Here is a 12,500-nt window from a genome sequence, read left to right as displayed (position 1 = left end):
AAGGGCTCTCCCCGAGGGGATGGAGAGTGAGGGGGGTTTTGTGTGTGTGTGTGTGTGTGTGTGTGTAGGGAGGGGGGACGGGGGGGGGGGCATTGGGGGGCATGGGGGGCGCGGGCACATGGGCATGGGGGGGAGGCATCAGGGAGCATGGCTCATGGGGGGGGGGGGGCTTGGGGGGGCATGTGGAGGCGGCCATGTATAGTGTGTGAGCTTGGTGTTGTGTGTGTTTTGATGTGTGTGTTGGAGGGGGGGGGGGGGGGGGGGTGGGGGGGGGGAGGTATGTATGTGTGAATGTGTATGCGTGTGTGTGTGTTGATGTGTGTGTGTGTATGTGTCTTCATCTTTGTCTTTGACTGTGACCGTATGATCGAAGGTCCCTATATGTACGTCCATGCATGTGCCTGCGTGTGTGCGTCTGACTCAATATGTACGTAGTACTCGTGCGGTTTGAGTACTGTGGGTTGAGTGGAGCTACGTGACGTACGTGCCCGTGAGGGAGTCTGCGTGCGTGAGGTTGAAGTGAGAGTGAGTGCACATTTTTTGCCTCAATCATTTACACCCTGCTCCCCCCCAACCCCCTCTTCCTCCTTTCTCCCCCCCCCCTCCTCCCCCCAACATAGCCTTGGGAATAATCGTATTATATATCTATACATTTTCTCTCTCTATCCGCTTCCTCCGCCTGTTCGTAGCAGTAGTAGTCGACGCAGCTCGGGGGTCGATTTTGGCGGGAGTCGATTTTGGCGGGAGTCGATTTTGGCGGGATAAGTGTCGATGGTGTTGTTGCCACCTTGTTGCTTGTGTGTTGCATATTTTGCTTTGTTTTGTTGTCGTTGCAGTGGTTGTTGTTGTTATTGTTGCTTCTGCTGTTGTTGCTGCTGCTGTTATTGTTGTTGTTGTTGTGGTTGTTGCTACTGTTGCTGCTGTTACGCTTAATCCTTGTGTGTGTGATTGACAGCATCTTTTTCTTCTTTTTCTCGTTTTTGTTATAATATACATCTCAGGTAAAATATAATCCATATGAATCCTTTTTATCGGGGAGGGAGGGATAATATATAAATAGGGATTATCTAAAAGCCAGACAGACAGATAGTATGTCCGCCTCGACCGTGCCGCGCAACTCCCCCAGCTATACATACGCTGAAAGACAAAAAGTACAGACAGGCAGAGCTGTTTTCATAAAAAGAGACAGTGGAAAAAAGCAGACAGGGGGAGGAGAGGGCGGGGCGAGAAAGAGCGAGAGAGAGAGAGAGAGAGAGAGAGAGAGAGAGAGAGAGAGAGAGAGAGAGAGAGAGAGAGAGAGAGAGAGAGAGAGAGAGAGAGAGAGAGAGAGAGAGAGAGAGAGAAGAGGGAGGAGAGAGAGGGAGAGAGATGGGGTGAGGAGAGAGTGATGAGATGAGGGGGGAGAGTTCGAGAGTGGAGAGGGAGAAGGAGGGGGACGAGTGGAGTGTAGAGAGAGAGACGGGGTAGAGGAGGAGGGAAGAGGAGAGGAGGAGGAGGCGAGGAAGAGAAGAGGAGTTGGACGGATAGGATAGGAGACGGGAGACGGTAGTGAGGGAGATGGAGGGGGAGAGCGATGGAGAGGAGAGGAGGAGCGAGAGAGGGGAGATGAGATGGGGAGAGAGAAGGTGGGAGATGAGAGAGAGGAGGAGAGAAACGGAGGGGAGAGAGAGGAGAGAGAGAGAGAGGAGATGAGAGCGAGAGCGAGAGAGAGGGAGATGAAAGAGAGAGAGGAAAGAGAGAGAGAGATGAGAGAGGGAGGAGGAGACGAGAGGAGATGAGAGGTGTGGATGAGGGGGAGATAAGAGAGTGTCAACGAGAGAGAGAAGAGCAGACAGGACAGAGAGAGAGACAGACCCGACAGACAGAGAGACAGAGAGGAGGAGAGAGGACAGACCGACAGACAGAAGAGAGAAAAGAGAGACAATAAAGAGAGAGAGGGGGGAGAGAATTGGGGGAGAGAGAGAAAGAGGGAGAAGAGAGAGAGAGAGAAGGGGGGAGAGAAAGGATGAAGAGAGAGAGATGAGAGTGAGAAGAGGGAGGGAGGAGACAGAGGCGACCAAGCGTGGGAGACGACAGAGGGAAGAGTGGATGAAGTGAGAGAGAGTGTAGGGTAGGAGAATTAGATGAGAGGGGGAGATGGAGGAGGACAGAGAGACAGAGAGCGACCGCTATGACGACCGCCAGCCCCCACACGCACCCGTCCCCCCCCAAATGTACTATATATATGAGAGTCCGCCCAGAGAGATGGGCGGAGAGAGCAGACAGAGAGAGAGAGAGAGAAAAGACAGACAGAGAGAGAAGGAGGATAAAAAGAGAAGAGAGAGAGAGACGATAATATATTAGATTAAATTATTTTTAGACGGGATGATTTGTTAAAGGATAAAGAGAGAGAGAGAGAGAGACAGAGAGAAAGAGAGAGAGAGAGAGAGAGAGAGAGGGAGGGAGAGAGAGAGAACAACAACTCACGTACAAAAAAGCGCCACAATCCTCACATCTCTATTAACCTTCCGTCCTCCGCCCGTGAAGGACCGTGGGCGTAGCGAGGGCGTGCTGGTGGATGGGTGGGGGAGGGGGTGAGTGAAATGAAGGTGTGAAGAGGCGAGGGATGGAAGGGAGTGGGAGGGGGTGAGGAGGGAGGGATGGGTTGGTGGGGGGGGAGGGGGGGAGGGGGGGGGGGAGGGGGTGAGGATGAGGATGGATAGTGCGAGGTCGGGAGGGGAGGTGTTTGTGGGGGAGGGGGTTGAAGAAGATATATGAAGGATGGATAGGCGGAGAGAGAAAAGAGAGTAGGTGGTTGGGTTGTGTGTATGTGAGAGAGAGAGAGAGTGAGAGTGAGAGTGTGCAGCATCCGACCAGATGGCGTTTGGTCACATGCCTGTCTACGTCTCATGCTCATCACCACTCGAGCTGAGACGTGCCCACTGTGTGTGTGACATACTGTGTTAGTGTGTGTGTGTGTGTGTGTGTGTTCTCCTCTCGTCAATATCATGATATACAAACCATGAATAGCACTCCTACCCCCTTCCTCCTAACCCCCCCCCCTCCCCCCGATGAAAAGGACACACAAATCAAACGCAAAATGATATTAAACAACTGAAACTATTGCAAGGATGAGAAACCGACCCTGCCATGCGTCATGCAACAATGCGCCGTCACTCTGGGTGGGTTTTGTGCATGAGAGAGGACAAGTATTGTCTTTCTAATTTGTTTGGTTATCGTCCTCGCAGTATCTGGGAGTGTCTTTGTGTCTGGCGGTTGGTTTGTGTGTCTGTCTGTCTGATTATGTGTTTGTGTGCTTCGGTTTCTCTCTCTCTCTCTCTCTCTCTCTCTCTCTTTATCACTCTCTTCTCTCTTCTCTTCTCTCTCTCTCTCTCTCTCTCTCTCTCTCTCTCTCTCTCTCTCTCTCTCTCTCTCTTCTCTCTCTCTCTCTCTCTCTCTTCCTCTCTCTCTCTCTCTCTCTCTCTCTCTCTCTCTCTCTCTCTCTCTCTCTCTCTCTCTCTCTCTCTCTCTCTCTCTCTCTCTCTCTCTCTCTCTCTCTCGCTCGCTCGCTCTCTCTCTAACTCTCTAAAGAGGGACTGAGATGGAGGTGGGGATAACCTATGTTACCTCGTTCTATTGAGATGTAAATAACCACTTGTCTCAATTAACTTCAAAGTCAAAGTCTCTCTCTCTCTCTCTTTCTCTCTCTCACTCTCTCTCTCTCTATCTATCTATCTATCTATCTATCTGTCTGTCTATCTATATATCTGTCTCTCCTCTCTCTCTCTCTCTCTCTCTCTCTCTCTCTCTCTCTATCTATCTATCTATCTATCTATCTATCTATCTCTATCTATCTATTTATCACTCCTTCTCTCTCCTTCTCTCTCTCTCTCTCTCTCTCTCTCTCTCTCTCTCTCTCTCTCTCTCTCTCTCTCTCTCTCTCTCTCTCTCTCTCTCTCTCTCTCTCTCTCTCTCTCTCGCCCCCCCCCCAACCCGAAGCAACGCATACCAACCTCTGTTTACCAGATTTTCCCACTTGGCGTTTCTCACGATTGCTGGAGCGTCAAGTTACCCCCGAAGTCCTGGTCGGTAAATCCCACGGTTATTTTGTCTCTTTTTACTTCTACATATTTGTCAAAAGTCTCCTCGTAGCTTTGCCTTTAAAGGAAATGATTCGCGAGTTAAGGGGGTTACGTTGCATGACTGCTTATTCGAGTATGTGTAGGTAACTCACAGTTCTTGGATAAGACTTTATTTAGCGTTGAGTGTACCGCGAGTATTCCCGGGAAACGTTCTCGCTCGGGAGAGCCGTGATTGGTCAGCTTCTTCTGACGTCATTGTTCTCCCGCGTCGCGATGGATGACGTCAATACTAGCGAATCCACAATAGTTTCCTTCTCACGTATTCTTTTTTTTTTTCTTCTTCTTCTTCTTCTTATGATACTGAAGAGATGATGTCATGTCCTGGTCGACAGGAAATGAGTATCTCGCCTTTAGGAAAATATTCTTGCTTAATGTTACTGAGTAAAGCCTAGCAATAACAAGAATTATGTTTTTACTTCTCGGTAGGAACAGTGTGTATGATCAAAATGAATGCGCGAAGAAGTATGAGTGGAGAGAGAATGTTAGAGAGAGAGAAAGAGAGGGAAAGAGAGAGAGAGAGGAGGGGGGAGAGAGAGAGAGAGAGAGAGAGGAGGGGGGGAGGGAGAGAGAGAGAGAGAGAGAGAGGGGGAGGAGAGAGGGAGAGAGAGAGAGAGAGAGAGAGAGAGGGAGGGGGGGAGAGAGAGAGAGAGAGAGAGAGAGAGAGAGAGAGAGAGAGAGAGAGAGAGAGAGAGAGAGAGAGAGAGAGAGAGAGAGAGAGAGAATCAGCCTGTGGGTCGAAAGGTTAGTTGGCAGCCTGATCTATGCCCGGGCGGGCGCGGCCAAGAGAGAGAGGAGCAAAAAGTGGCAGTACTGTTAAAACGGACACCGTGCAGTGGTTGCAAGGGGGGGGGGTGGAGGGAGCTGGGTAGAGGGAGAGGAGAGTCTTGCATGATGCTCGTAGGGCGGAGAGAGACGCAGCTGATGAGGGAATGTGAATGGTAGGAGTTCCTGATTAAATGACTGTGTTCGAGCGTGTGTGGGTTTGTCTCGCACGCTCTCGACAGCTCTGCTAAAGAAAGGAGTCGAAGAGGGCTAGGATGCTGTCTATTTTTCGCCTTCTCTTTTCGATGCTCTTGAAGTTATGCAGATCTTCTGTGTAGAAGAAAGTCTCTTCTAATGATACTGATAATAGAAGAGTATTCATGTAGCGTATTTGGCTCCACACAAGCAATCTTATCAAGGGCATATCCTCTGCCACGTATACTTACTCACATCTAATCACGTGATATGGAATAATGGCGTCTAATCCATGAAATGAGGATCGATTTATTCTTTTAAGTCCGTTGTGCCCATATGTCGCTCCGGTCGTCCGAACGACCTCGCGGTGACTTCGCTCGTGGACATCTGACAACGTGGCGAGAGAGATTGCAAATTGAACACATTGTTGCCGCCTCATCCTGTCAATACGTTTGTTTGTACCCCAGGGACCTCCGTTTCTCGTCCCCCACGCCCACCCCGAGCAAGAAATATTAAGTATAGCCTTGTATTGTCTTCCGGCGCCTCAGTAATAAAGTGGTGACCATGACTTGGCCTTAGTGTGACAGACGGCGGAGGGTCCGGACTCGGCCTTGTTGTGGGGCACGCACCTAAAGATGGTTGAGTGTGTGCGTCGTTGCCTTAGATTCGTCTGCATTTATTTAGCGCTATTGAATGCAGAGACTTTCTTACGTCAAGCTTATGTGTTGCAATTAGTCATTTTTGTATGCGTTCACAGTATTTATTTTCTTTAGGTAGAAACTGATGTAGGTGCTTCGCAAAAGAGAGTGATTTAATTGCGGTGTTTGTGTGCATGTGTTGTTTGACCCTCTTCCCGTAAACACAATAGTTGTACCACTAATGACACCACTACTATTACTGCTGCAACAAGTACGAATGATGATGATAGTGACAAAAGTTATTTTTATTATCATGATTATTATTTATTATTATTATTGTCATGATTATTATTGTTGTTGTTGTTGCTATTTATGATATTATTATTATTATCATTATTGTTATTTACCATTATAATGACATTATTGCTATTACCATTCTAATTATGATTATTATTACTATTATTAGTACTGTTATTATTATCATCCTTATTATTTTTATTACTATGATTATTACTGTAACCATTATTATCATTGATATTTCCACTATTATTACTATTATTAGCATTATCATTATTACTACTTTAATGCAATCATTATCATTATTATCAATGGTATTATTAGTAGTAGTAGTACAGATAATATTATTAATATCATAATTAGTAGTAATAGTGATATTATTATTTATATTCATTATCATTATTGCTATTATTATGATAATGATAATGAACACTGAATTTAGAGTTTCCTTACGGCTGGACCTCAGGGTGGAGGGAAATGTTCAATAGATAACAGCATCTCGTAGAGTCAAGTGTTAGTCTAGTTTTCTCAGTCTGTCTGCCTCTCTCTCTCTCTCTCTCTCTCTCTCTCTCTCTCTCTCTCTCTCTCTCTCTCTCTCTCTCTCTCTCTCTCTCTCTCTCTCTCTCTCTCTCTCTCTCTCTCTCTCTCTCTGTTTTCCTTCCCTTCCCTTCTCTTCTCCCATCCCACCCTCCCTTCCTTCCCATAACTCCTTCCCTCTCTTCGCTCCCTCCATTCCCTCCCCTCCCTTTCTTTCTCCCTCCCCTCCATTCCCTCCCCTCCATCCCCACCCCCTCCTCCTTTATCCCTCCTCCCTCCATCCCCACCCCCCCCTACTTCCTCCCTCCCTTCCCTCCTTCCTCCCTCCCTTCCCTCCCCCCTTCCCTCCCTCCCTTCCTCCCCCTCCCTTTACGCCTTAACTTCACCGGTCATTCAAACAACAACGCTAACCTAAACCTTGTCACGAGGACTTGGACTTTATCGCTCTAATCGCTGATAACCTGACCAATGAGGGTGGGGGGGTGAGGGTGAGGGGGTGGGGGTGAGGGTGAGGGGGTGGGGGGTGAGGGTAAGGGTGGGGGTGGGGGTGGGGGTGAGGGTAGGGAGTGGGGATGGGGGTGAGGGGGGTGGGGGTGAGGGTGAGGGGTGGGGTGAGGGTAGGGTGGAGGGGTTGGGGTAGGACTTGGGGGTGAGGGTAAGGGGGTAGGGGTGGGGGTGAGGGTGGAGAGTAAGGGGGTGGGGGTGAGGGTGAGGGGGGGTATCATATCAGTCGATAAGGCGCCCCTCCAGCATCCAATCTCCTGGCTTGTTATCTCCAGGTGAGTGAAATGTGGATTTGGAAGACTTAGGGAATATTGATATGTAGGCGGATGGAGGGGTGGGGGTGGAGGGGTGGGGGTGAAGGGGGAGGAAGGGAAGGGAAGGACACATCCAAAAACACATCCTAAGAGGCACACTCAAGACACATCCAAAGACACACGCAAGACACACGCAAGACATCCAATGACACACTGAATACACATCCAAAGACACATCGGAAGACACATCCAGAGACACACGCAAGACACATCCTATGACACATCGTAAGACACACGCAGGACACATCCAAAGACACATGCGTTAGACAAGGCCAAGGAATCCGACACATCACACCTCATAGGGTCACCACCACAGCCACCACGAAAGGTCACGGCACACGAAAAGGTCATCGAACTTGGAAGGTAGGGGGTAGAGAGGGGGGAGTGGGGGGGGAGGGAGTTAGAAGGAGGGTAGGGAGGGGAGGGGAGCTGGAGGGTGTAAATGAACTATCATTAATAGCATATGATAGTGGGGGGGAGGGAGGGAGGGAGGGAGGGAGGGAGGAGGGGTATCTAGGGGGGGTGGGGGTGGATGGGGGGTGTCGAAGGTGACCTTGGATCGGTGAATTACGAGTGCGTTATTAAACCATTGCTTCCTTGGTGGCAAAATGCGGCTTCGTGGTTGCTGGGAGACCACACCTCACGGCCGGCTGCATGGGGGATTTTTTCCCTTCTCTCTCTCTCTCTCTCTCTCTCTCTCTCTCTCTCTCTCTCTCTCTCTCTCTCTCTCTCTCTCTCTCTCTCTCTCTCTCTCTCTCTCTCTGTATAAACTTATCAAAATCAAATCTCTCTTCCTCAGAGTTCTTTCCTGTTCTCTTTATTCACTTATTTATGCATTTACCTCTCCTGTATCTCTCTCCATCCATCCATTCTGCCCTCTATCCATCTATCCACCCAGCCACTTATCCCTCTATCCCTCCGTGTTGCTCTCTACCCTCTCGCTGTGTGTGCGTGTGTGCGTGCGTACGTGACTCAGGCAGACAACCCTCCCTTGCAAGCAATTAGAAGTCGTTACCCATGATATTGGCTGCTTCGCTCTGCCCACAGTGCAGGGATGTCGCGTGCCTCGAATCAGCGTTGATTGGTGCAAATCACGTTGCTTCATCAACCCAATCTCTTTTCTGTTTTCCTTTGGCGTCTGCCTGCGTTTGTGATTGCATTATCTGGTCGTTATCGGGATCTTCGTTCTTCTCTTCGTTTCTTTTCTGCCTGCCTTCTCTCCTCCTGGCGGTGGTGGCGGAGTGAACGAGAGGGAGTGCGAGCGAGCGAGTGAGCGAGCGAGTGAGCGAGCGAGGGGGAGTCGTGCCCATTTCACACCACCTGCCACAGTGCAGCTGGCAAAGGTCACACGGCCCTTTGAGAGCGAGTCAGTGTCTCTTACCGCGTTGCTGTGGCAGGCTGCGCGCGCTCGTGCATGTGAGTCTCCGAACGCCCTCCTCGCTCCCTCTCCCCCCTACCTACCCCCACGCCCCTTGTCCTGCCTCTTTCGTTCATGGGACGTGCCTCGGCGGCGCCACGTCAGGATTTGTCACGTCGCTGTACTACGGAGTGTCACGGAACGGCGCTCGGGGGACCCCAGTCGCCGACGGAGGGGAAAGAGCCGAGCGCTGAGACGTCTGCGTTCGCGCCGAGACACGCACGCTCACAAACCCGCGGCCTTTCTCTCGTCGCGCGGAGGTGATCTGTTGAACGAAAAAGGAACATGAATGAACTTGATAAACGCAAAAGGAAAAGGACAGGGAAGCATTGTCCTCGAGGCCTGCTAGCCTGACCTACCCAACGCCCTGTAGAGTGGTCCGGCCTGGATGGACAGATTTCTTCAGGAACGTAAGTGGGTTCCTCCGCGAGAGAGAGAGAGAGAGAGAGAGAGAGAGAGAGAGAGAGAGAGGAGAGGAGAGAGAGGGGGGGGGGGTAGGAGGGAGGGAGGGAGGAGGGGTAACTAGGGGGGTGGGGGTGGGGGTGGGGGGTGTCGAAGGTGACCTTGGATCGGTGAATTACGAGTGCGTTATTAAACCATTGCTTCCTTGGTGGCAAAATGCGGCTTCGTGGTTGCTGGGAGACCACACCTCACGGCCGGCTGCATGGGGGATTTTTTCCCTTCTCTCTCTCTCTCTCTCTCTCTCTCTCTCTCTCTCTCTCTCTCTCTCTCGTTCTTGCTCTCTCTCCCTCCCCCCTACCTACCCCCACGCCCCTTGTCCTGCCTCTTTCGTTCATGGGACGTGCCTCGGCGGCGCCACGTCAGGATTTGTCACGTCGCTGTACTACGGAGTGTCACGGAACGGCGCTCGGGGGACCCCAGTCGCCGACGGAGGGGAAAGAGCCGAGCGCTGAGACGTCTGCGTTCGCGCCGAGACACGCACGCTCACAAACCCGCGGCCTTTCTCTCGTCGCGCGGAGGTGATCTGTTGAACGAAAAAGGAACATGAATGAACTTGATAAACGCAAAAGGAAAAGGACAGGGAAGCATTGTCCTCGAGGCCTGCTAGCCTGACCTACCCCCACGCCCCTTGTCCTGCCTCTTTCGTTCATGGGACGTGCCTCGGCGGCGCCACGTCAGGATTTGTCACGTCGCTGTACTACGGAGTGTCACGGAACGGCGCTCGGGGGACCCCAGTCGCCGACGGAGGGGAAAGAGCCGAGCGCTGAGACGTCTGCGTTCGCGCCGAGACACGCACGCTCACAAACCCGCGGCCTTTCTCTCGTCGCGCGGAGGTGATCTGTTGAACGAAAAAGGAACATGAATGAACTTGATAAACGCAAAAGGAAAAGGACAGGGAAGCATTGTCCTCGAGGCCTGCTAGCCTGACCTACCCCCACGCCCCTTGTCCTGCCTCTTTCGTTCATGGGACGTGCCTCGGCGGCGCCACGTCAGGATTTGTCACGTCGCTGTACTACGGAGTGTCACGGAACGGCGCTCGGGGGACCCCAGTCGCCGACGGAGGGGAAAGAGCCGAGCGCTGAGACGTCTGCGTTCGCGCCGAGACACGCACGCTCACAAACCCGCGGCCTTTCTCTCGTCGCGCGGAGGTGATCTGTTGAACGAAAAAGGAACATGAATGAACTTGATAAACGCAAAAGGAAAAGGACAGGGAAGCATTGTCCTCGAGGCCTGCTAGCCTGACCTACCCAACGCCCTGTAGAGTGGTCCGGCCTGGATGGACAGATTTCTTCAGGAACGTAAGTGGGTTCCTCCGAGAGAGAGAGAGAGAGAGAGAGAGAGAGAGAGAGAGAGAGAGAGAGAGAGAGAGAGAGAGAGAGAGAGAGAGAGAGAGAGAGAGAGAGAGAGAGAGAGAGAGAGAGAGAGAGAGAGAGGAGAGAAAGAGAGAGGAGAGAGAGAGAGCGAGAGAGAGAGAGAGAGAAAAGCAGAGAGAGAGAAGAGAGAGAGAGAGAGCGGGAGAAAGAGAGAGAGGGGGGGGGGGTAGGGACGGAAGGAGGGAGAGAGAAAGACAGAAATAGAGTGAGATAGAAAGAAAAAGAGGGAGAAGGAGAGAAAGAGGGATAGACAGAACAGACAGACAGACAAAGCGAGAATACAACAAAAAATAAACCGTCTTTACAAACGATTTTCACTTTTTTCTTCTTCTTCTTCTACTTCTCCTCCTTCGGCATTCTTTGATTTAATATTCGTCGGTCAGTCTCGGAAATCATAAATAGTAGCGGTCAAGGTTTTATTGCTCTTTGCTTTGAGTCACCGAGCATAATATCTTTATGGAAGTTTTCGTTCCCGCGGTGTGCTTTGGCGGTTCGAGGCTCGCCGTGTGTGTGTGTGTGTGCGTGTGTGTTTGTGTGTGTTTGTGTGTGTATGTGTGTGTGTGTGTGTGTGTGTGTTTGAGTGTGTGTGTGAGTGTGTCTGTGTGTGTGTGTGTATGTGTTTTAATAACCCCATTTCCTCCTCTACGATGTTATAAAATCATAGTCCTTTTACGTTATAACCCAGCAGTCTCTGCATACACCCACGCATCCCCAAACCCAAGCAAAGCAAAGGTGCAACCGCCTGCAATTTACCGATTACGTGAGCCATCGGCCGGCAAGCTGTGCGTGCGGAGGCGGTAATGACACAGCGGTGGTTACGAAGCCACATGCGCGCACGCACTCACGCATGCGCCGTCCGTCGACATGGGAGGCCGTTGGAATGGCCGGTGAGGGTGGCTGGCCGAAGAAGGGAGTCCTTGAGGCGCCTCGTGTGGAGGGTGTTGCTAGCAATGCCGATGTTGCTAATTCTCTTGTTGTTGTTTTTCGTTATGGTTATGGTTATACTACATCTTGTTATGTTTTTTTATTGCTGGTGTTGTCGTTGTTGTTATTGATGTTTATTTTTTTAAATTGTTGTTGATAACTATTACTTTTTATCATGATTGTTAGTTTTGTTATCATCTTTGTTATTAGCATTGTTATTATTATTATTATTATTATCATTATTAGTATCACATCAGTTTTATTATTATTATCATTAGCATTATTATTTTTATAATTAGTAGTAGCAGTATTATCATTATTGCAACTACTACTACTATATGTTGTTGTTGCTATTGCAATTGCTTGCATGGTTATCATCCTCTTCCTCTCCTCCTCCTCCTCCTCCTCCTCCTCCTCCTCCTCCTCCTCCTCCTCCTCCTCCTCCTCCTCCTCCTCCTCCTCCTCCTCCTCCTCCTCCTCCTCCTCCTCCTCCTCCTCCTCCTCCTCCTCCTCCTCCTCCTCCTCCTCCTCCTCCTCCTCCTCCTCCTCCTCCTCCTCCTCCTCCTCCTCCTCCTCCTCCTCCTCCTCCTCCTCCTCCTCCTCCTCCTCCTCCTCCTCCTCCTCCTCCTCCTCCTCCTCCTCCTCCTCCTCCTCCTCCTCCTCCTCCTCCTCCTCCTCCTCCTCCTCCTCCTCCTCCTCCTCCTCCTCCTCCTCCTCCTCCTCCTCCTCCTCCTCCTCCTCCTCCTCCTCCTCCTCCTCCTCCTCCTCCTCCTCCTCCTCCTCCTCCTCCTCCTCCTCCTCCTCCTCCTCCTCCTCCTCCTCCTCCTCCTCCTCCTCCTCCTCCTCCTCCTCCTCCTCCTCCTCCTCCTCCTCCTCCTCCTCCTCCTCCTCCTCCTCCTCCTCCTCCTCCTCCTCCTCCTCCTCCTCCTCCTCCTCCTCCTCCTCCTCCTCCTCCT

General features: G+C 51.1%; 1 protein-coding gene across 5 annotated transcripts in view; it reads left to right on the top strand.

The window, feature by feature from the left end:
• LOC122262509 (innexin inx2) overlaps nucleotides 1-12,500 on the top strand; it is a 122,164-nt gene that overhangs the window by 97,665 nt on the left and 11,999 nt on the right. Inside the window, exon 1 of one of the 5 annotated variants that reach the window (XM_086550015.1) lies at nucleotides 10,222-10,545. The exons of the other annotated variants lie outside the window; for them this stretch is intronic. Coding sequence (XP_086406141.1) covers nucleotides 10,524-10,545 — 22 coding nt within the window. The 5' untranslated portion in view covers nucleotides 10,222-10,523. Of the gene's footprint in view, nucleotides 1-10,221; nucleotides 10,546-12,500 lie in introns of those variants that run through there. 5 annotated transcript variants of the gene reach the window in all.

Source organism: Penaeus japonicus, unplaced genomic scaffold (assembly GCF_977035675.1).
Source record: "Penaeus japonicus unplaced genomic scaffold, GWHDUDI00000001_assembly GWHDUDI00000023, whole genome shotgun sequence".
Classification (NCBI taxonomy): Eukaryota; Metazoa; Arthropoda; class Malacostraca; order Decapoda; family Penaeidae; genus Penaeus; species Penaeus japonicus.
The sequence above is the reverse complement of the archived record's forward strand: the minus strand, read 5'-3'. Positions and strand labels throughout refer to the sequence as shown.